The sequence below is a fragment of the Orcinus orca genome, chromosome 2 (assembly GCF_937001465.1).
Source record: "Orcinus orca chromosome 2, mOrcOrc1.1, whole genome shotgun sequence".
Classification (NCBI taxonomy): domain Eukaryota; kingdom Metazoa; phylum Chordata; class Mammalia; order Artiodactyla; family Delphinidae; genus Orcinus; species Orcinus orca.
Window position 1 is genome coordinate 196,078,891 of NC_064560.1, and position 23,760 is coordinate 196,102,650.

At 53.6% G+C, this 23,760-nt stretch overlaps 1 protein-coding gene and 1 long non-coding RNA gene across 11 annotated transcripts in view; both read right to left on the bottom strand.

Moving 5' to 3' along the window:
* Nucleotides 1-22,873, bottom strand: part of BCL11B (BCL11 transcription factor B) — a 98,505-nt gene extending 75,632 nt beyond the window's left edge. The window contains exons 1-3 of one of the 10 annotated variants that reach the window (XM_049706500.1): nt 22,516-22,873; nt 20,180-20,742; nt 6,433-6,801 (exon numbers count right to left, since the gene is read on the bottom strand). In XM_049706500.1, the coding sequence (XP_049562457.1) occupies nt 6,433-6,801; nt 20,180-20,237 (427 nt within the window). In that variant the 5' untranslated portion in view covers nt 20,238-20,742; nt 22,516-22,873. Of the gene's footprint in view, nt 1-6,432; nt 6,802-20,179; nt 22,170-22,515 lie in introns of those variants that run through there. The other 9 variants (XM_049706497.1, XM_049706499.1, XM_049706498.1 and 6 more) reach the window with 9 other exon arrangements.
* LOC125963623 (uncharacterized) lies at nt 13,463-19,765 on the bottom strand. The gene is made up of 2 exons (XR_007475828.1): nt 14,875-19,765; nt 13,463-13,932 (listed from the first exon to the last, which is right to left on the bottom strand). It is a non-coding gene; the product is annotated as an uncharacterized LOC125963623 (long non-coding RNA).
* Nucleotides 22,874-23,760: the final 887 nt, after the last annotated feature.

The window sequence follows — 23,760 nt, forward strand, 5'->3', positions numbered from 1 at the left end:
ACTACGACTCAGCGCTACAGTCATGTTGCGTAGCTGCTGACACTCTTTGCCATGGTTTGGACAGTTTACCAAGGTACCTGCCATCTCCTGCCTCCCTGGGAGGCCAGCACCGCCCGTTTACAGGTGAGGAAACCAGGACTCCGTGAGGGGAAATGGCTTGCCTCAAGCCGCAGGGCTGGGCAGCCTGGTGTGGCCAAAGGTCACCTGTCCCTATTCAAGATAAACGGGGTCTGGACTCAGCCCCGCCAGCAACCAGTTACACAAGCTCAGACAAGTCCCGTAATAGGCAAGAATGGGGAATCAGCAAAGAGATCCTTCCAGCTCAGGCCAGGAGGCCAGAACCCCCATGCACCCCACTGGCAGCTCTATTATTAACAGTTAAGAATCTACAGGGACCTATTATATGCATACATTGTCTAAACCAAACCTTATAACAAGCCTGAATGGTAAGAAAGATTATCTCCATTGTACAGCAAACAGATTTGGAGAAGTGAACATTTGGCTGTAGGTCCTACAAGTCACTGGCAAAACCCAAATTCCAGCCCTGGTCCATCTGAATTCACATTTTATTGCTTGCTTTTCTGCCACCTTCACCAGGAAGTCTGGGCAACTGTATGAAGATGCCTGGGACTGTGCATCAAGGTTTCTGGGGGCCTGAGGCCTCCTGGCAGTATCTCCAAGTGTCATACCCGGGACAGTCTTCAAAGACCTCCTTGAATGGGGTCTAGAGATAGTGCCTGCCACCAATGGCTCCACCAGCCAGGCAGAATTAGAATACCTCTTCTCCCACAAGGCCTCCACACCCTGTGCTATCCGAGGAAGCCAGGCAGACCTGAATCTGATTCCACTTTGCTGTGTGACCTCGGGAAAGTCCCTTAACCTCTCTGAGCCCCAGCTCAAAGTGGGATTAGAAATATCTAGATTTCAGAGTGGGGTTAATGGTATCTGTTTCAAGACTGACGTCTATTTCAAGGTGAGATAACCCAAGAAAAGCACCTGGCACGGTGTGGGTGACCAAGTTGGCCCCCTCTTCCCCACAACCCACAGGCCCTGCCCAAGCTCTGAGGTCAGCCCTGCAATGCCCAGCACCCCAGCCGGAGCCCAGGGCCATGTCTAGAACGCTCCATGACTCCTTGGTGCAGACAGAACTAGTAATTAGCTGTCACGATTTAATAATAAAAAAGATAATCCAGGCCACAGCACACATGGATTTAACTAATCTTAATTTGAAGGGAAAATAACAACTCTAAATATATCAAACGCAAGTTTTTTAAGACAACCTGCAAGTGGGGTTTATCTCCAGTTTCCAGCACAAGCAAGTTATTTAGTTCCTCCCACTGGCCAAGCTAATATTCTTTTTTTCACACTTATTTATTTTTTACAGTCTGAAACAAACGTTCTCAGAGCAGCATGTAAATCCTCCAGCTGAGCAGAAGCCCTTTTCTGCAACGCATTTTGTCACTGGGACCCCAAACCAAAGCTCTGGTCTGTGCCCTGCCTGCTACGTGAACCCCAACCCCTACCCGCAGACACACCCCTGGCCCTTCCCGGGTTCCCAGTAAAGACATACAGAGCGGGTGGAGCCGTCACACCAAGGACCTGCCCGCCACCTCCAGCCCAGGGGGACCTGCCACGTCCTGTCACCCACTGCCTGTCTCCTGCATTTCTCCAGAAATCTGACATTTGGGGTTTTGGAGGAGGAGCAAAAAAAACAACAACAACAACAAAAAAAAAACGGCAAACGTGTTTCTGACAGCTGATAGCTCGCTCCTTCCGTGATCACTTCTTTTGGTTACGGAAGGGGTGATAACATGCAAAAATAAAATACCTGTGATCGGGGGCTATAAAATAGGAATTCTAAGGAGGAATCTGGAGAGAATGGCTGAAAGAGATATCCAAAGTAAGTTTTCAAGATTCTGACTTAGAAAAGCAAGCACCTCATGCCACCAGGCAGGGTCCACGCTCTTTTAAAAGATTTCTAGATGCTTCCACTTCTCAGTGGTCTATCCAAGGCCAGACCCTGTGCTAGGTGGGCGCTTAACACCCTCACCTCATTGAATTCTGAGCATGAAGCCAAAAAAGTAAGTGCAGACAAGGAAACTGAGGCCCAGAAAAATAAAGTGACTTGCCTGGGTGGGCGCCTAAATCCCACCCTGGCCGACTGGCAGCAGAGCCTGTGCTCCTTCAAGCCCCCCCCCCGCCCCCGGACCCTACCCCCAGGGCGACCCGCCCTCAGAGCTGTCACCATATGACAGTAATGTGACTGAAGACAGGGGAAGGAGGGGTGACACAGCAGACGGGACAGTCGTCCTGAGGTTGTTTCTGATGATGGCATCCTCAGAACCCCATGGAAATTTCTCCCCGATCCCAGGGAGACCTACAGTACTAACACCAGGAGATGACGGAGCCAGGGAGAGAGCAGAGCATCCGTGAGGGAAGGGGGAGGGTGTTCATATTTGCAGTACGTGCACCGTGCACCAGGCACATGTCATTTAAACGCCATGAGTGTTGTCAGGTAGGTTCCCAGATGAGGAAGCTGCAGCTCAGAAGGTCAACTCACAATGCGAGGGGCCGGCAAGCAGCAGGGTGGGGCGCAGACTTGGGCTCTCCAGTGGAGGCCGCAAACCTGGACACCCCTATACCCCCTTCTCCTCACCCATTCCCAGGATGCCCATCCCAGATAACAGCTCAGAGACTCATGCTCTTGGCGAAGCCTGGGCCCCACTCATCTCCCCTCCCAGGCTTTCCTCTTCCTGCTCCCCTTGATGCATGGGTCCCCCAGCTCCATCAGAACCCTCCACAGAGGCAGGGAGAATGCAGCACGAAGGGATCTTGAGAAACGTAAAGAACTCCTATTCAGGCAGACATGTATCCGATGCTTGCCCCTGAGTCAGGTCTCCAGCCAAAGCCCTCACCTCTGACCAATGCCAGCCCTCTGTCTGCAGATGCGCCTTGCACACAAGCTCCAGGGACCTCCTCCACCCGCAGCTCATGGTCAAGGAGCAGCGCCCCGGGCCTCGACCGCACACATCAAGGGCAGGGCCGCTCACACTCCGGCCGTGTCCCCCAAGCGGGACAAAGCAGCGGCCCAGATGGCCATCCTCCCACATGCTCCCACCCCCTGGATGTTCTTTCAGGTGGGGATGTCCGGGGTGGGGGAACGGCAGTAGGTGCTCAGTTGTTGGTTGAATGAATGAATGAATGAATATCCTCCAGGAGACAAGGCTTCCGAAACGTCCTCCTTCTACTCTCCTACTTCTCTATCATTAAAAAAAAATAAAAAAGGAAGAATGAACTATTTCTTTTATACCCGTCTCCAGAATACCATCTCCAAGAAAGGGTCCAAGCCTGGTGTCATGATCTACGGAATTCCAACACAGTTCTCACCCTGGGGATGCCCTCAACGGTGGAAGGGATCCCACATATTTACAGGCCAGCCCTGGCCATCCATCTCTGGAGCCCTGCCTCTAGCAGCACCTGGCAGGAGGAGCGTTGGGACCTGCCTGTCTGGACCACACTCAGATTGTGGGCTCCGGGAAAGGCGGGACCCTCACGACCACCTGGGCACCTCGCCTCAGACAGCCAAGCCAGAGGCGGAGTCCCAAGGATCAGCCCTCCCCGCCCTGACCAGCTACCGAGCGGGGCCAGCTCTGGGGACAACAGCAGAGCATGGACTGGCCGGAGCATGCCCCTGCCACGGCCGGGGAGCAGGGACAGGAGAGGCCTGGGCGAGGCCAGCAGTGCCAGCGGCCGGGGCAGCAGCTGTGTGGATTTCCGGAAGCCCCGGTGGAGAAGCGCCTGTAATTCTCAGTCCCCCTCTTAAAATATAAAGACTCAATTATCTCTGAGCAGCTTGCTTTGCACATGAATTGACACATTTATTTTACAATAAATAACTGAAAGTTATCTGTGTTTCCTTTACTGTTAATCTACACAGAGAAATAATAAACAGGGCTTGTCTACAAAAATGCAACTCCTGCCGTCCTCAGAATTCAATTATGATAAAATAATTAATGCTCCCACCATAGTAAATGACTATACATTCGAGCCACCGAAGTTTTGTTCTTTAATCTTTCCTTTTTATTAAAAAAAAAAGAAAAGAAAAGTTGGTGCCAAAGTAGGGAGGGGAAAAAGCAAAAAGGGAAACTGGGAAGGAAAGAGCATGATGGGCTGCTAAAATGGAATGGTCGTCTTCAGCTGACACAGCATGGAGACTGTCTTGTGCTTTCGATTAAAATAACATTTTAAATGCTTTGAACAAACATATCTCTTTAGACTTCTAAGGGATTATTTTACATATTTCTTCAAGAATGAAGAAATCCATTCGTCCTGTTGCTGAACAGAAAGGGCCAAGAATATCTTTCGTCACACATAGAATAAAAATACTGTAGGCCACTGCAGTATTACAACCCAAAAAAGGGGGGGATGGTGGGGGACGGGGGGACAGGGGGGTGAGGACAAAGCTGCCTTGAAGATTAACTTCTATGAAATCATAAACAAACCTACCCACAATGATCTGCAAACAAACAAACCTACCCACAATGATCTGCAGCCTCTCATTGGAAAATACCTTCAATGCGAAATGAGGATTCGGATGGGTTCTGGAGAAAGCAGGAAGAAAGCCCTTCCACTGAAACATGAATAGGGGACCGTCTCATCGGCAGAAGCCACCCTGAAAGGTCTGTGTGCACTGATGCCAGGTGTTTATACCACTGGTGAGAACTATCCCTCTAGTGTCAGACAAAGAAAAGAAACACAGACAAAAGGGGCCCAACACCTTTGTGGATCGTGGCTCTGGCCCTAAGGAAGGATCACTCAGATCTACACGGTGCTCTGAGAAACCAGGGTTTACAGGACTTTGGCCTGAACATGTCAGACACTTTTCTCAAGGCCCCTGGCAACTTAAGAGTGTGGGAGACTTCGTGCTAGGACACCCACAAGAAGGCCGGCCGCACAGGCCAGTCTGGTTAGACGGGGTCTCCCCAGGGCCCAGCCGGTGCCTGCAGGAATCTGCACACCACCGCAGTCTCTTCACAGGAGAGAGAGTCCATTAATCCCACTGTACAGATGGGCAAAGGGAGGCCCAAGGTCACAGAGCTGCCAGGTGGTTGCCACAGAGCAGCTGGGCTTGCTGCATCAGCCTAACTGCCTGCTGGGTGATGGGGGGTTCCTGGCCATGCCCACCCATCTCACCCGTGGGAGCAGAGTGCCCCACTTCCCTCAGGCTCACCCCACAAGGACCACCCAAAGCCTCAGTCCACCCAGTCTGCTTTGGACCGAGACACGGTAGAGATGGACACACAAACTTCCAGCCAAGCAGCTGCTTGTGCGCTGCCACACCAGAAGGGACCCCCAGGAGAAAAGTTCCACTAGCAAAGCATTTGTGGAGCCTCTGCTCCTTTAACCCACACACCAGGCCTGCCGGGATCGTCCCTCCTGGTGACACATGGAGAAACTGAGGCTCTGACCCTGAAGGTAGTCCAAAGTCTATCGGCAGGGTCTAAACCCTCACCTGCACGAACTCCGAACTCAGTCTTGCTGCAGGACAGACTGCTGTTTCTAGGAAACACAGGCCAGCCAGGGCCCTGAGCTCAGAAGTATGAACCGGAAGCAAACACTCCGGGCTGCCCGGAGCACAGGCTCCCTGGAAGAGGCTCTGGTGCGCCGTGACCTTGACCCGGAGGGGACTTGATGCATAAGCCGACCTGCCCGAGGACGCAAGCCTCTACGCCTGTGCTTCAGGTGCTAAAAGCCAGCTGTCCAGATGACCGGCCAAGTGGGCATGGCAGAAGGGACGGCCAACCTCCCCCAAGGGGCACGTGCTCCAGCAAGTTCTCACAGGCCCCTCCCCAGACCTACGCCTAGGACCAGGCAACATCAGAAGGAGCCTCTTTCGACAGATGGGAAACGGAGGCCAGAGAGCAGAGGAGAAATGAAGGCCCCACCCACATGCAACATCTCATAAGCCTCACAACCACCCCGACGAGATGGGTCTCATTCGCTCCACTGCGCAGATGTGGAAACTGACTTGTCCAAGTTGTGAAGAACGAATTCCACCCAAGACTATCTGCTTCCAAAGCCAGAGACTAGGCCAAGAACGCCTGCAAAGGGAGGGCCAACTAGCCTTCCGAACGTCCATCCTGTCCTCCTGGCCGCCTACGGATCAGGCCCCACCATGGAGCCTGCGGCCAAAAGCACAGCGACCACCATCAGCCCACCGGGCCTCTGCGAGCTCCAGGCCCGTCTCCTCCTGAGGGTCACTGGACGGCAAGGGCGAGCCCACCTGTGGCCCCGTCCTGGTAGCCCCCGGGCCCTCCCAGCACCAGCACCCTCAGACAGAGGGCGAGCCCCCCCACAGTGCGAGGGGCGAGGGCAGGCCTGGGACCCGAGAGGCGGCTTCGGCAGCGGCCAGACGAGTGCAACGTTCCATACCTGCAATGTTCTCCTGCTTGGGGCAGATGCCTTTCGTGGGTGAGAGCAGGTGGTCATCTTCGTCGGGGGTGACCTGGATCCCGATCTCCACCGGCTCGGACACTTTCCTGAGCTCAGAGCGTGAGGAGGGCGGCGGGCTGCCCTTGTCCAGGCCTTTGTCATAGCAGCCACCCAGGCTGCCGCCACACTGCTTCTTCTTGTGCTCTATAAAAACCAGGATGTCCCCCAGGGGGAAGTTCATCTGACACTGTCCACAGGTGAGCAGGTCAGGGTCGGGGCCCCCCACCATCAGCCCCAGGCTGCTGGGCTCCTCTATCTCCAGACCCTCATCTTCCTCGAGGATGGTGGCCTCCACATGCTCAGGCTCTGCTGGAGAGAGAAAGGAGAAGGGAGGGGGGGGGCAGAGAAGACAAGATGGGCTTAGGCAATCACAGGCACCCAGCGCTCATTCCAACCCTTCCCCACCAAGAGGCAGGCCCCTCCGCTGCAGGATGCTAGACGTCACCACGTCCTCCCCACAACTCCTGGAGGCAGGGGGTTCGCCATCCTGCGTGCAACAGATGGGCAAACTGAGGCTCCCGGAGCAGCGCTGCAGCTCCCAGAGGTTGTTGCTTAAGTGGTACTGATCTTACGGCTTCCTAGTTTATTTCCTGCCAATTCCGCCTCCCCTCCCCACCACCAACTCAGCATAGGGACACACACACATGACCACCCGCACATCCACACACATCTTGGTTTCACCAGAGACTGGGCCGTCTAGAGAGGTGTCTCTCAAACTCTGCAACATCTAAGAATCACCTGGGAGCTTTGAAAACCCCCGACACTCAGGCTGCACCCCAGACCAGCTACACTGAGAGCCAAACATCAATCAGTCTTTTCCTTTTTTTTTTTTTGTAAGATTCCCAGGTGATTCCAATGGGCGGCCAAGGCTGAGAACCGGGAGCCAGAGCTGTCTCTCCCCGCTTAGGCTCAAGCTGCCCCCTCCCTTCCCTCCCACCTTTCATTCACATCCTCCCCATTCATAAGAGTCCTGCTTGCATTCCTCTACCTGAGACCTGGCTGCACACCAGACAAGAAAACAGAAACCCAGACGGGCGTCCCAGGGCCAGTCCTTGCAAGAGAAAGGAACCCACGGGCTCAGAAAGCAACAAGTGAGCGTTGGTTCAAAAAGAAATATTGAAAGAAAAAAAAAGAAAAATGCAGGGAAGAGACGCTGGGAGTTGGCTGGCTGAAAGCGGGAGCCGGCTTTCCTGCCAAACACTCTGCTCCCGGTCAGCCTTCCATTGCTTTGTAGATTTCCCGACACTCACCAACTCCCCACTGTCCTTTTTTGTTTGTTGGTTTTATTGTCACTCCCAGAAAAAAGAAAAGAAAAAAAAAATAATTCTTCAGACTACAAAAGCATTTCTTGGCAGAGGACGAACCACACTTTCAACGGGCTGTACGTTTTCATATTTCTTTAGCAGCCGATATTATCTCCTTTCATTCTTTTTTGTAGGGGGCACGGGACCCAACTATTTTGAAGCTAATAAATGCCTCAAAACGCAGCAACCCCCTCAGGGAAAACTGGGAGACACGGCAGCCGAAACTGTCATAAATAAGGGACGCGGACAGTGAGGTTGCATCCTTCCTCCGGGTCTGAGCAAATTCGGGGTGGAATTTTTCGAGAGCAAATGTCAGTCGTCATGTAGATAGCACAAGCGGCAGGGTCTTCAGAGAAGCAAGAGGGCGGCCAGAGGTCTGAAACCCGAGGAGGCAGGTACATTTTCTGTTGTACGGTATTTAGGAAAGGATAATGAAAACCACAGAACAGAGGGAAGAAATGGAATGGGGGAAAACACATTCCGTGGCAGTGAAGTTATTGACGGGTCAGAGCCAAAGAACAGACAATTTAAGGAAAAAATTCTGTGGCATCTTCCATCCTACATATAAATCACTGCTCTGTATTTTCTGAATACAAGCTTCTCCAGGGCCTGTGAGAGTCCATGTGTAAGACCGGATAGACGGCACATGTAACATGTATGAACTAGGCATGCACGGGTCAGTGCACAGGTATTGCTGAGAAGGGAAGTGACAATTTGAGATCCCGCCTGTGCTTATAGAAAAGCAGACAGAACCCTTGATGAATTACACGTAGAAACGCACTGGAAATGTGACCGCACAGAAACACCCCGCAGATGAGGAAATCCGAAATCTCTCGTCTGCATACCTCTAACAAAAAGAACCTATAAGGTATGAGAAACAGTGCACAAAGGCAGCCCCAGAAACCACTAATTACACTTTAAAAAGAAATCGGGGTTTATTTTAAAAAGAGTTGGAAGACAATGCTACATGATTCATTTACCAATTTATTTTATGAAAAGACGCTTTGCTATGGTTAAAATGTAATCACAACCCTCACGCCGAACAGTGGTTCTAGGGGGGACTGGGTTCCAGGTTCCTGTGAACGGTTTGCCAGAATGTAAAAGGTAATTATTCAGTGCCTCTTTCCCCTTTAATGATCTAACATTGAGCAATACTGTTTATATTGAAAAGCTCGCACCTTTAATTACCAATTACATATACATAATTTCAGAGCCAAAGGAGAGGGCTGTGAAAACAGTTCTTTAGAAATATAAGGATGTATTGTAGGCCATTTCTAGAAAAGGAACTCTAATAAATGGGGGGAGAATGTCAAAATATTGTTTTGTTAAAAAGAGAGAGAGAGAGAGGCACAAAGGAAATGCGCTAAAATGCAAAAGAAAAAGGACAAAATGAAATTGAGAATTCAAATGAAACAGGGGTGAGTTCTGTGGAGGTACCCGGGCCCTCCTGAGCGGGCCTGGCAGCCGGCTGCCTCCATAAGGGCATTTGATAAAAATAAACAAAGACAACAGCTCATCCATCCAAATCCCAACTTGATCATCCTTTCTGAGGATGGGGAGGTGTTTTCTGCCGTCTAATTTCATCTTCGGTTTCCTTGTTTTGGTTTTGCTTTTCATTAACTTTTTCCGTCCATCCGTACTCCTGGTGGGGGTTCTGGGAAGAAGCATGAATATCTCCTCTCTGTTGGGAGGTTTTAAGCTACGTAATTTCAAATTTCTTTTCTCTTTTAAAAGAAACACGGACGAATTTAAAAATGAGCAAAGGTCACCTGTTCCTAAGTATCCCTCCCTCGCCCCTCCATCTTTTGCTAAGGACTCTGTACCAGTACTTTTTCCTTTTTCTCCTTTTTTTTTTGTTTTGCTGTTTTGGGTAACATCTGGTATTCTTTCCTTTATTTGGCGGCCTCTGCCTTCTCACTTTCCTCACGCAGCAAGCCCTTGTGAGCCCCAGTAATTGAGTTTGAAAATAGCCGAAGCCGTTCACTGGGCTGCAGGTCTAATTTCTCCCTCCAGCCAACCAGCCTGAGCAGCCAGGCGCTGCTGGCGTCCCATCCTGCAGACGGCTCTGAACTCGGGTCTCCAGACCCCGGGTCCAGCTCACTGCCTCCTCCAAGGGCGTGCAGGAGAAAAAGAAACACAAAAAAATCCCCTTCCCCCCCTCCCCACTTGCAGTGCTGAAAGTAAAACTCCTTAGGATGACAGGGGTTTTCACCCAACTCCAATAATGGGGTTCCCTCTGCCCAGCCCCTGGCACGGGGAGCTCTGGGCTTTGACTCTTCAGGAGGCGCTTCCCAGGAAGGCAGCGACGTCACCCCGAACCCCAAAACTGTCAAATTTCTAGGCCAGAGCAGGTGGACCAAGACAGCTTGCTGAATCTCATGTTCAAGGCCTTCGGAGACACCCCCAAAGGGCTGTGGTTTCACTTCCGCTGGCAGGCGGATACCGAGCTGGGCGTGTGGGGTGCATGTGTGTGCGTGTGTGTGTCTGTGTGTGTGTCCCTTCTTAGAACCCTGTCCCTCACAGAAGAAATAAAAGGAGAAAGAACCACTTGCCCAAGCTCAGAGGAGGGCAAAGTGAGACGGGCCTGGCCCCCACCCCAGAACCTTCCTTCCTCTGACCTGTGGGCACCTCGATGGAGCCCACACAGCCTCAGAGAACCCGGCCCCCGCTGGGACAGGCACCCAGCGATGAGAAAGCACCAGAAAAGTGAAAAGCCACATACAAACGAAACAGCCTTTCAAATTCCCAGACCCTACAAACCAGTCCCTCAGGCTGCCCTGTCCGGCAAACTTCTTCAAAAAAAGAAGGCGAAGATGAGGTCTTTCCCCCCCGAGAGGATTTTTGCTTTCACCGAGTGTCAGGCAGCCCTGGAAAATACTGCTGCCCTCACTAGTACGAGCTGAATAAAGTAGAGGGATCGCTAAAATGTTTGACTCATTAGGAGGAAAAATGAATGAATGCAGCAGACGACCTGTTTAAACGTCAGGTGTCAGATTGGGGTGGGTCCTGAAATGTGACGTCCGAAAGCACATGGACAAACGTGTATTAACACACACACACTTATACATTTGTTGTAATTTTCCTTTACAACAAAACCACGTTTAATTCACAAGGCGAGGCCTCCTCCCAGCTGATAAATGCATTAAGAAGCAATGAAATCAGGGTTCGCAGATAATAATGGACGTTGTTGTTAAGTGGACGAGGAAGCACTTGGTCCTAAGACTCGCTCCCCCATGCTTGGCTGGGAAGGAATGTGGGCAGAAGACAGATGGAAAGACATCATTAACACCGGCCCAGCCAAGCAGCCCACAGGCCCCCGGCAGCTGCAAAGGCCTAGCGAGCCTTACCTGGTCAGTGACTGCCCTACACACACGCTGGGCTCCAAAGGCCCCGCCCACCCTGGGTCTCCCCTAACAACTGCCCCTGCACCTGCCCTTCGGGGAATTCCAGCCAAGGGGCGGGCCTCTGTCCCCAGAGCACAGCGTGTGTGCCCTGCTGCACACACAGCGCACAGGCCCGTGTCCCCTTACCCCTGCACTGATTCAAATCCAAATCGCTGTCCTTAATGGCTAAGCCACAGACCAGGAGACACCTACATAGAGTTATGGATTCAGTGATGGGGGCGTGGGTGGATAGGGGAAGGATGTGGGGAGGAGGGGTGCCAGGCTCTCAAAATCTTGGGCCACCAACGTCACAGCCGCCATCCTATTTGCACGAGTGTTTACAAGAAACGTTGAGCACCCATCCGCCTGCCGGAGCCCTGCCTCTGACTGGAGACGTTACACCTGCTTCCTACGAAGACGGAGCCTTTGCCAGCCGGCCCGTGCTCACCAGTAATCTGCAAAAGGATCTTTTCACTCTCCTCCCAGCGAACAGTCAGGGAGGGGCCAAGACCCCAGGCGACACCTAAACGCCACTAAAACGCGAACTCGACGGAGCACAACACTTTCTGAGCTTCCATCAATGTTTAATTTATTGGCTCCAAGAGAAAATAACAACCGTGTGTGGCAGGGGGAGGGGTGGATGGGAGAGAGAAGGAATCAATTCTTGGTGGAGAAAATAATCTATGACTAGATGACGCTTAAAGGCTCGACAAGACATTTATGAAGTTCTCCGCACAGAGGGAATCGCGCAGCGCCCGGCAGAGGAGTCGCAGATAAGCGGGGAGCCTCAGCTGAGCCAGGCAGTGTCCCGAGGACGTTCCTCGAGGGGCCAAGAAGGGTCAGGACGCAGCCGGGTCCCTGCCTCCCGTCTGCCCACCCAACTCCCGCCTCCAAGCAAGGACCCGACCCGGGGGGGTGCAGCCAGGCTGGTAAGAGACGGGTTCCGCAGAGAGATGAGCTCTCTCTTCCCGGACCACCTGCCCTCCAGGGAGAAGGGCTGAGGACTCCAGCCTGTTCCAGGTGTCACCCAGACCCCGAGCCTCCTTGAGACCCTCAAAGGCCACCTCCCCAGCGCCCTCAAATCCGCTGCAGGGACGGGCACACACCAGGGCCAGCCACCACCCCTCAAGGCCCCATCTGCTCCATGCCAGACACAGCACACGCCTCAAAATGAAATGTTCAAGATTTCTGACATCTGGGCAGAGAGAAGGATGCCAGGGCACAACCTTATCTGTAACGTGGATTTCCCTTCCCGTGAAAATGACCCAGGGTCTGGCTGACCGGGCCCATCATGGGGAAGGCTTGGCCTGCATTTCAGGAAGGCGGGGATTCCTGATCCGAGGAGAGGTTTGGGGTGCAGGAAGAACCCAGCCGGTAGACTCCAGGTGGGGAGTTCTGAGGGTGTGAGGGGCACCCCCATATACATACACATATTGTCCTCCATGCCCCCGGCCTGGTTTCAGAATACTTTAGCGTGTTAAAATCAGCTCGCTGCAACACACCCTAACTTGCTCCATGGACTCAGTCCAACCTCTCCCCCCTCCCCCACTGCATCCACCTCTCCAGATCCCGCAAAACTGAGCTCCGGAGGCCGGGTCTCACACAGTCAAAAGCAGGAAAAAGAGCCCATTAAGGAGAGCAGCGTTCAGGTGTATTCACAGAGCCCGTCCACTACTAAAAGGTTACTAAGAAAGAAGTCAAGTCCATGAGACCAAAGAATGGAGTGACCTATGATTTGAGAAATAAAATAGTTCTTTAAAGAAAAGAAAAAAAAAAGGAAAGGTACCGAAATACTTCTAAACACATTCAGAAGATTCCAGAAAATTGCAAACGCCTTAAATCTTCAGAGACACAACAGAGCTCATAACGATGCGACGTAAAAACATTCTTCGGGGCCCAGCGAAGAGATTTGTTTTATTTAACGCTGTGCTTTTTCAAAGGTGCTCAGCAGAAGAAAAGGACCATCATACAGGACGCTGAGCTACAAGCCCTTAACTGGAGAGAGTCTCTGAGGCCGACAGCAAACTAGCAAGAGTGGAAGCTGCTTTCAGCATCTCGTTTCCAAGGGAGAAATTTAAACGTGATCCTCCACCACTTTTTTAATTCTCAGCAGGGCATCCCTTTCTGAGGTGCACGTTCATCACAGTAACATTGGCATTCAGCTTCCTTGAGTCATTTTTGTGTGTTGTTTTAGCACAGAAGTTGTTAGAACGTTCTCAAGTGTATTTGCATTTCAGCAGTTCAATTGAAGGGGGTCATTAAAAAGTTGTGTGAAACAGAGGATTTTTTTTTTTTTTTTTTTTTTACTTTGAAGTTACCTAATTTTGTGTGGTCTGGGATTTCATTACAGTACCAGAGCTCAGTCTGTCTGATTCAACACCCAAGCAGATGATCAGCTGCCTCGGAAAAAGAAATAAAGAATGAATTTCTTGAATTTCAGCAACTACACAAAAGACTTGCATATGTCAAAATGCCGGACGAGAGTCCCCGCGAATGTAGCACCATTAATCAAAGCGCAATCTGGTGTCACTTTTGCCAGTAAAAACGATGCTGTTCCCCTCACCCCGCTCGCAGGCTCGTGCAGAAGACACACGAAGTGTGTCCCTCTGCTTTTCATGTGTCTCCAAATAGCCTGCTCTCGGCACTTTTTATACTCGCCTGGGGAAAACTACTGCTCCAGGGAGGCGGTCAACAAATGGCTTTTCTTGGGGAGGGGACGACAGCTCGGGTAGATCTCACTGAGGTTTGGCTCTCTGGGAAGGAAGGAAGATGTGTGGGATTGGGAGCAGGGGGTGGGGAAAAGGACACACAGGCCCCCAGGCCCAATCGTGTGAGTAAATAGAGCTGGAAAGTGACAAAGCCATGCTCAGAGCAGCCGGGTGACACAGACATTCATTCCTGGTCTTCTGATGTGCCCTCTCCCCATGAAAAAAATCCCCCAGCGGGCCCACAGCTAACACCACCTGCAGATGCTTGGCCGGCATCAACAACTTGACCGTGGGCATGGTCCCCAAGGAGCATTTACTGTCCCTGGTCCTCCCAGATGTGACAACAGCATTCAACTTAGTCCAAAGTCCCTGGAGAGTTTCAGCTAACGGTAAGACCTAACTGGACAGCCAGAAGGTCCTTCCTTAAGCCATAGGAGATGGAGGAGATAGTCCCCAAAGGTCAAGGACCCCATCTTTACCCTCCCCCATATAATATTTTTCTTCACACATTGTGGTATCTGTAGTCTGTGTTTAGTTACAGCTTGTGAAACTCCCCCAAGTTCCAAGGCAAAGGACTGGGGATTTCTGAAATGAATTTTTTTAACGGTTCTCTGCAGGCCAGAGGCAACTGTCCCAGCCCAAGGCTTCGAGGTGACAGTGACGCCTCGTCTCTGAGTCGTCAAATGAGCTCGCTGCCACAATATGCTTACAGCAGGCTCGATTCAGACATTAAATGAAGTCGAGAAATCATCAGATAAATTGCTGGCCCTCTGTACTGGAGAGTGAAGGCTCTTGCTCTGCCTGATGACAGCGCTAGGCTTTTGTCTGACCTAATTTATTTCTCTTTCAGGTTAGAATAAAGCACTCCTTTCCTGTCGCCACGTAACCTCTTCTGCCCATATATTGAACTCAAGCAGAAGACTCTGGGTTAACTGTGCTGTCTGCAGATTTCTTTTTTTTTTTTTTTGCGGTACGCGGGCCTCTTACTGTTGTGGCGTCTCTCCCGTTGCGGAGCACAGGCTCCGGACGCGCAGGCTCAGCGGCCATGGCTCACGGGCCCAGCCGCTCCGCGGCATGTGGGATCTTCCCGGACCGGGGCACGAACCCGTGTCCCCTGCATCGGCAGGCAGACCCTCAACCACTGCGCCACCTGGGAAGCCCTCTGCAGATTTCTTGAACTTGGAGAAGAAGACATTATAGATCCACAAATTCCGTGATCAAAAGCACACATATTCCCCAGCACGAAATTACACGGTTAGGGGAGAAATCGTGTCATTAAAAGCCATCCATTAAGGGCACCGTTTGGGGTGAAAGGTATTAGCAACGCTGGGTCTAGCAAGCACATACTCCTTCCAGACAAAGTTTTACACATTATTTGAGTTGGCATTTTATCTCTTTGGGGAATGGTGCTATTTCACTTAGTACAGTGGGAACGTTACCTAATAAATGGAATTGAGGATCCAAGTGTTATAAAATCTGAGCTGAAAAGATTTCCACTCATCAAGCTGTTTGAGACGCATGACTCCCCAGAGCAGTGGCAGATCCCCAGGTCTGTGACATGCAACACAGGAATGGACAAAACGAGGTTCACTCTTCGCAGACCCCCTCACCCCATCAGGCATGCCTCAACGACCTAATGCAATTCAGAAAGTCAAGACCACAGACTAACCGGAGGAAACACGCCCATTCAAAGCTAACAATTGTAACTGTTTAAAAAAAAAAAATTAAAAAAAAGAAAATTGTCCCCATCTGCCTAGTGAGGGCTTGTAAATCAATGCCGATGGCTCGAAAATAGATTTCTCAAACTTATATTCTCATTTTGTCCTGCTCGACTCTCTGCAGGAAAATCAATATTACAACTTCACACTTAGGACATTTTGCAGCAACGTAAACTGCTTCCGCGGCTGATGGAAGCCGGGTCCCGGCCCCTCGCAGCGACGGCTCCACGCATGACACGGGCACCGAGCTCCCCCTAGCTGCCAAGAGGCGCCAGACGCTGCTGGGCGTTGCAGCCTTGCCATCAACTAAAAGCCAATTCAACTGAAAGTTTATTTTGGAAAGTATTTTATCACAACAAGCAACAGAGAATGCAAAGCGATCGGAGAAAGGAGATGAAAAGGAAAAAGAGAAGGCGGGTGCAAGCCGTGTTCTAAGCCCAAAGACAGTGCCAAGAGCTCGATTCTGATAAGGCGCTAGAAACCAGTGCCCTCTACAGCGGGAAACTGATCGATTGCTTTGCGCGCTCCCATCTCACCTGAGACAGATGCTAATTACTGTCCGGGGCACCCAAAATTGGCCTCCCCTTTGGTCAATGAGACCCATCTGGCCCTGCACAGTGGTCAGCAAAGCATCGCACCCCAGCATCTGACTCAGCCTCCCTCCATGCTCCTAAGGCCGCCTTCACCAAAGCAACTGCATTCACTCCAGCACTTGAGAAATGACTCGTTTTCTGTTACGAAATATTTTGAAGGCCAGACAAAAATCGCCAAGGCCAAAGCACAGAGAGCCACCTCCCACCCTCAGAAAAAAAGGAAATATGCCCCCGTGCATAATTTTCAGGGAGGGAAAGACTACCCTTTAAAAATATTATGGGTTGTTAAAATATGCTCATGGCTATTTTTTCTCTCAGGTGTGAATTACAAATGAATAAAGTCCGCCTGGCATAACACCTTGGATGAACACATTTCTATTCTCCCTTAGAATCAGAGCAGCTGACTTATATCACACTTCTAATGATACGGGGTTCCCTTCTGTGCAGAAGGGAGACAAACTTCACTCCCCCCACCAACTACCAAAAAAAAAGAGGGACCCAGGTCTTATGAAATTTATCAGAGGCCCAATTTTGAAAGATATGTGGACACCTGGAGATATACTCTATCCTGGGAAGTTAAGATAATTGTAAGCACAGCGGCCTTCAAAACACACAGCCACAGCAAAGCCTAATTTAAAAGGCAACCATGGAATTAACACACCCTAACTTCCGTGTCAAATCTGGGGTCTCTAGTAGTTCTGCAAAATCGTGAATTCATACGGAAAATTACTAACCTTCCAAGGAAACCTGTTGGTGGGTTGTCGAAAAAATCACCTTCGCTGGGTCTGTGTAATCTACCCTGGCCTTCTTATTTCCTTCGGGAAGCCTCAGAGCTCCTGCACGGCCTGGGGTTCATCTGCCTCCCCACTCACCCGGCCTGGCACAGTGGGCTCACGGCCCTTCCCTCTGCGTGGCCAGTCACTGGTCCTCATCCTACCCTGTCCACTACTGTCACTGTGTTGTTTTGTGTTTGTTTTTCTTGAAAGCTGTGTCTGAACTCCGGTTTTAAAAGCCATATCCATCTGGGTCAAACATTTTGAAACAAACCAGAAGCCTCAGTCTTCATCCCCAGCTGTCTCCCACTCTCTCTTTTCTACCTCACTCCTCTTCTCACTGGCCCTGTCTGTAAATTTAACTAGCTCATTATGGAGCCCTTCTCCCACTTGCCAACCCCCCTGCAAGATGATCGATGCTGTTTGTGTGCTCTTCTGTTTCTCAAACCATCAGTTATACTAAGTTGCATCATCTCTAAAGAACCTGAGGCCGGCGGGCTGCCACCCAACTGAAGATGCACCACGTTTTAGGCTGTTTCTTTCACATTTGAACTAAAATGTGGACACCGGATCGGGGCTGCGGCAGCACTCATTTTGCTGGCCAGGGCTCCAGAGCACACGAGACCCACAACTCCTGCATCGTTGTGGAAAGGCACACTTGCACAGGCCCTACAGCCGAAACTGCATCCAATTCTTGCCTTTCCCCTGCCTGCACTCCCACCTTCCGGGTGACATAGGACAGACAGAAAAGCCAGCTGCTTTTGGATAATAAATAGCCTTGTCTGAAAACTGGTTGGACCACTCTCCCTGCTTAAACCCCTGCATATGCCCTGGGCTCCGTGCACTCCAGGAAGGCAGGTGGGATATCCTTTGCCCCCTGGTCTCCTCCCCACCTCTCCTTCCCTGCCACTGCTCCAGGGTCAGCCGGCTTTCCCCAGCACTGCTCTGAGCAAGACTGAAACAGCCGTGAAACAAATGAAGGATGGAAGGATGTTGCACTAGGCACCCCTCGCCCCCCATGCCCAGCTGCCGCCAGTCCTCCTGGCCAGGGCTTGCTCCTGAGGTCCCAGGAACACCAGAGAGGAGAGAGCAAAAGCAAAGCGAACCTACCTGCTTCTTTCCCCCTTTACACACAACTGCAAACACTCCTGGCTCCTTCGCTGCTGCCAGCTTGGCAATGCACCCCAGACAACTCCCCCTTCCCGGACTCCCCCCCCCAACTTCCCCCTCCTCAAAAACAACCCTTGCAATTATACAGAGGCTCTGTGGGGCAAATTGCCTCCTGGAGAAATTAGGCGTCTGCAAGTACAGACATTCTAACAGCCACTCCACCATCTAAACGGGGGAGGGGGGTAGAATAAGCGATTGCTAAAGGATTGGTAAAGGACGAAATGTCAACTGGCGATGAGGACCTTGATGAAACCAGGTTCAAATATGGTCGCAAAACATTTTGTTTTAAATGCAACCAGCGAGTCTCCTTTGATGTTACAATGATGAAAAATAGAAGTCCTCTTCCCTCCCTCCAGAAAGGTATCCCTCTCCCAAGGCAAGCCCACTTTAATATCTATTCCCTTCCCCCCAAAATAATAATAAATCCACAAATTCTTACTAATGTATCTGCTGTAACAAAGGAGAGATGGCAGCAGCAAATGCTCCGAGCAGATGGCGCCTATGCTGGGTTTTCAGGGGAGGGGAGAACCCCTTTATATATTTATTTATTTATTTAAATTTTTAAAAATATAACATAAATATTCGGCTCTCGGCCGCCCCGCAGCCGGTCCTCGGCGGCGGCTGGGCGCGCAGCCCTTCTCCAGCTCCGCGCCGGCAGCCCGGCCCCAGCCTGACGAGGTGCTCCAAGGACTGCAGGAACACAACCTGCCCGCTGTTTCGATGGCACCCAGAGGACGTTTTATTTCTATTGCAGTTTCAAAAAAATTAAAAAAAAAAAAAAAAAGAAGAAGCAGCAAAGGCGACCCAGGCACCGCGAGAGAAAGGACCGCGGGGAAAGGTTTGCGCGCCGCGGAGCAGCGGCCCCGCGGGCTGCGGCGGGCGGGGAGCGCTGCGAGCCGACCTTCCGGGGGTGCAAGCGTGCAGGCAGCCGGGCGAGCTCCCCTGCAAACCCCGTACCTGGCCCGCTCCCGCACGCTTCTTCCCTTTGCTAAATAAACCCGACTGGGGCGCTGGAAGCTGCTGCGTCTCTGCCCCGCTGCCTGACTTTGCCCGCCCCGCCACTTGCTTGAAATCCACACGATTTCAGCCGGTGGATTTCCACTGCGACCTGCCTTGTTTATTTAGATAGGGGAGATGAAAGATCCGAGATAGGAAGATGGGTGAGAGATTGATAGATCTCTTTCCTTTTTTCTTTTTTTCTTCCCCCCCTCCACTATTGTACAAGCACATCCCACTCCTAGCTAACAACGCTTTTTTTCCCCCCGTGGCGGGGATTTTTCACCAGCCCCCGATGCCCCCACCTTCTTTTGGAGTGGGGGAAAGAAGACAAGATCATCCCAGGAGACAGACGGAGGTGGGGAAATGGGGGTTGGGGTGCAGGAGCCCGGCAAACAGCCACGCAGCTGGATTCTTTTGCAAATAGCAAGAGGAGGGGAGAGAAAGGCGGCTGCGGAATCCTAGGACCGGCGTGGCCGGCGCCCTGCCCGGCCGGGTGCAGCGCCTGGGGGACTCGGAGCCGGCGGCCGCCCCTCGCCCCGCATCTCCCCCAGGCCCGAGCGCACCCCGCTCTCCTCCGCCCGCGCCGTCAGCGCGGACCCACGCGCTAGCCAACTTTTCCCCACTTCCCGGCTCCCCTCCCCCTCCGCTCCCCCAGCCCCCTCCCCCTCCTCTCCAAACCCCGCCACCAGCGCCGCCGCCGCCACACACGCCGCTCGGAGGGGCGAGCGTCCAGCCGGGATCCGCGCGCACACACACACACCTCCTCCAGCCCGCGCGCCCCCTCCCCGGCCCGGAGCCCGCTCCGCAGGCCCCCGAGCCCGAGGCGCGTCTGAGTGCGCAGAGCCCGGACTCTCCGGGCTGCAAAGAAACTTTCCCAAGGCCCCCCGCCCCCTACCATGCTCTGGGCCGACGCTGCTGCCTCTGCGAGCCCGCGGGCCTCCCCGGCGCCCGGCCCGGCTGCGCCTGGCTCGGTGTCCCCAGCCCCGGGCGCCCGGAGCCCCATCCTCCGGCCCCTCGCGCGCACGCCGCAGACACTTACGGGTGATGAGCTCCCTCTGGGACAAGTGCTGCGGGTTGCCCTGTTTGCGGCGGGACATTGCCCCGGCATCTATTCTGGCATCGCCCGGAGAGCTGCACCGATGGGGGGAGCCGGGGGAGGGGTCCGAGCCGCCGCCGCTGCCGCCGCGCCGCGCCGCTGCAGCCGCCGCCGCCGCCGCCGCGCCTCCTCTGCCCGGGTTGGTGTTTTGGTTTTTTTTTTTTTCCTTCCCCTCTTGCCCTCTCTTCCTCCTCTTCTTCTTCTTTATTTTGCGCTTTCTTCTATGCTGTTTTTTGTTTTGTTTGCAAAAAAAAGAAAAAGAGAAGGAAAAAGGAAAACCTCTCGATCTAAAATAGGAGAAAGGCAAAAAAAAAAAAATCTGCTCTTGCTTGCCGCGGACTGGCTGGTTTCTTCAAAAATATATTCTTTTCAAGGAAAAAAAATTGCTTACACTTCTTCAAACTGCTTGGCCTCCTGGACTTGCAAATGTCTTCTTGAACTTAAACCGGATTTTGCACCGGCTCCTGACACTTTCTTTCAGGGTCTGGTAGGTGGAAAGCGCACTTCTACCAGGAGGGGGAAAAAGGAAAAAAAAATGCAAACAAATAAAAAATAGAAGAAAAAGAAAAGAAAAAAAAGCAAAGAAAACTTGGGGACTTGTCTCGTACCCCCTCACCCCGCCCCCTCCAGAAACCCAAAGCAATGTAAAACTGCCCCGGTTCGGTTGTTTCTGGGTTTTCTGCGGGCTGCCTGTTTTTTTCTCGGAGACTGACCCTTCCGAGGCTCTGGGGGGACTCCAGGAGCGGCTCCTTCCCAGTTCACCTGGCAGGCTGGCGCCGGCCGGAGAGGCTGCCGGGTCCCCGCGAGCGCTCCCCAGCGCTCCCCTGGCGCCGCAGGCCCGAGGGGAGCTGGGCCGAGGGGCGGCTCGCCCAGTGCGCCTGGGTCGGTGCGGGCGCGGACTGGGAGCTATAGATTGCAACGTGAAGATGGCGGAGTCCGGGTTCTCTGGGAGCTCTCGGTCTCTCTATGGCTGGGGCTGCCTCTGTACAATGGGATAAAATTCAAGTTCAAGTGCGGACGTGACGTTTAATCTGCACTAGAGACAAAAAGACCCAGAGAGTCGGAGCACTGGGGGCGACTAGCGGTGGCTTTTTAACATTGTACCCTGTAAGAGAACAAGAAAGCGCGCACACACACACACACACACACACACACACTCACACACTCACACACACTCACACACACATTCGCCCGTGCGCACACCCGCAGTCCAGGCCGGCCACACGTGCAGCGTTTTAGAGCGCTCCTCTCCTCCCCTTGCACTGCCAGCGCAAAACGCCTGGGGGAGGGGGGGGAGGGAGGACGCTGGGCAGGATATTTTTAAATAAAAGAAAATCCTCCATCCCTCCTCCCCTCCAGGGAGCTGGACCCCGAGAGAAGAGGGGCGGAGTGCGCTGTGCGTGGAAGTAAGTTGAATCAACGCAAGTCCCCACCCACTCATCCGAAAGCTCTTGGAGGGGGGGCGTGGGGATGGCTGTGAAAGAGGGTTGGGGTCGACACGGGGACTGGAGGCAGATGGTCAATTGCTTCATGTCCCTAGAAAAGTAGCTTGGTTGTTTTCACTTTTGTTTTATCGAGGGGTCGGGGTTAAACTTCCAAAAAGTGTCTCCATATAAATCCTGATATTCCAAACTCGGCGAGAGCGGAGCGGACAAAATAAAAGATGCTAAGAGCAGAGAATTAAGGGCACATTTGGGGGAGGGGAAACGTGAGACCTTGTCTGAGTCGCATTCCGGAAGGAATGTTCACCCCAATCTGTGCGCTCCCTCCACCTCATCCCATTAACTCCTTGCGGTGTACACGGACACCCCGGCCCCAACGTCGAGATCTGTGGGAAGCGTGGGGGTGAAGGGCAGGGCTGCTCCACGTGGGAGAGGTTCTCGTACCTGCTGACCCAGAAATAGGTGTGGCCGGATCTCTGGACCCACTCGTGTGGGTGACCCCCTCAGGTCCCCCAGTTCCCTCCCACCCCCTGACAATTACTGCAGCCTGGAAGTAACGCCCCCCTCCCCCAGGGCTCCTCCGCCCAGGGCAGGACTGGAAATCGCCCGTCAGACTGGGAAGGACACAGCTGCCTTGTCAGCCGTTTGATCTGCAGCCGGCGAGGACAAGAGGAGTTGTGGGCGCCTGTCCGTGGCCCGGGGACAAGGCCAGGCCGCAGTCCGCGTGGACCTCCACCCCCACTCCAACCTCCTCGTCCCTCCCCAGCCCGCAGCCAACTTCATCTATTTCGCGACTTGCCCTCCCGGCTGGGCGTGCCACGCGGCCGGCCCCCTCACCGTTCCCAGGGCATCTCGGGTCTGGGCCGGGAGGCGGCGAGGGCGGGTCCGGGCCTGGCTCCGGACTGGGCTTCGCGGGCGAGCCCAGCTGCACCCACCCCACCCCGCCCCCAGGCCGGGCCCTGGCGGCCTCACCGGAGCGAAAGGCTGGGCCGTGACGCCTCCGGGAGCGCCGCCTCCCTCAGGGCCTTTTCCTCTGGGGAGGATACGGGGGTGGGGGCGTTCGCCCCCAAGGTCGTGGGTCGGGCGACGGCACCAACAACTTAACAGAGCGGAGCGCCCATTGGCGAGGACAGAAAAACCTCTCAGCCCAAGCCACCCCCACCTAAAAACTAATAACAATAAAATGTGCCCTAGCGTGCAGCTCTGCGGACCGGGCGGCAGGGTCGGCGGACGAGCGGGTGGAGACTGGGCGGAGGGGGCGGCGTGGGGGGCGAAGGGGCGCGGGGGGCGAGCCAGTCCGCACTAGCTACCCACCCGGGGCTGCGCGCTGCAGCCCATCACCCACCACCTACACCCCACCTCCACGTGGTCCAAAGTCTGGAAGCACCTCCTCCCATGCAGCCCTACCACGAAAATCTTTCCAGGAAAGTGGCCTAAGTAAGAAAAAAATGCCCACACGCACCTTAAATAAACTTCTTAAGAAAACCATAAACCGGCCATCCCAACTTGCCCACATTCTTAAATTTGGGAGAGCTCTCTGAGCACTGGTGGTGTGAAGTCCAGAGAGGGACAGCGCTTTGCCCAAGGTCACACAGCGCACGGGGGCAGGTCTGGACTCAAATCGCCGCGGCTGGCCTGCCTCTCCGCGCCGCCGGCGCTCCGGCGCCCGAAATCCCAGCACGCGACCCTCACCCTCCCGGGGCCGATTACAAGGATGGGGGACCCGGTCTGTGGCCTGGGGGAATGGGGCAGCCCCCTCCTAGGAAGGGGGCCCCTCCGCGGACTGTGCAGGGTGCCCGGGGGCCCCGGCTGCAGCTGCCTAATCGCGCGCGCTCGGGCGGCTGGGTCCAGGGATGGGGCACCCCCGCCCCACCCCCAGCAGGAAGTAGCGGGCAGGGGGCGGCGCGGGCCGCGACTGACCCGGGGAGCACTTCCTCATTGGCCCCACGCTGCCCCGACGGCGGGAAGAGGGACGCGCGGGCGGGCCGGCGCAGGGCTGGACACGCCGCAGCCCGCCGGCGCGCTCCACCTCGCGGCGGCCAGGGAGAGGCTGCCCTGCCCCTGCCCAGCCCTGTGCTGGCC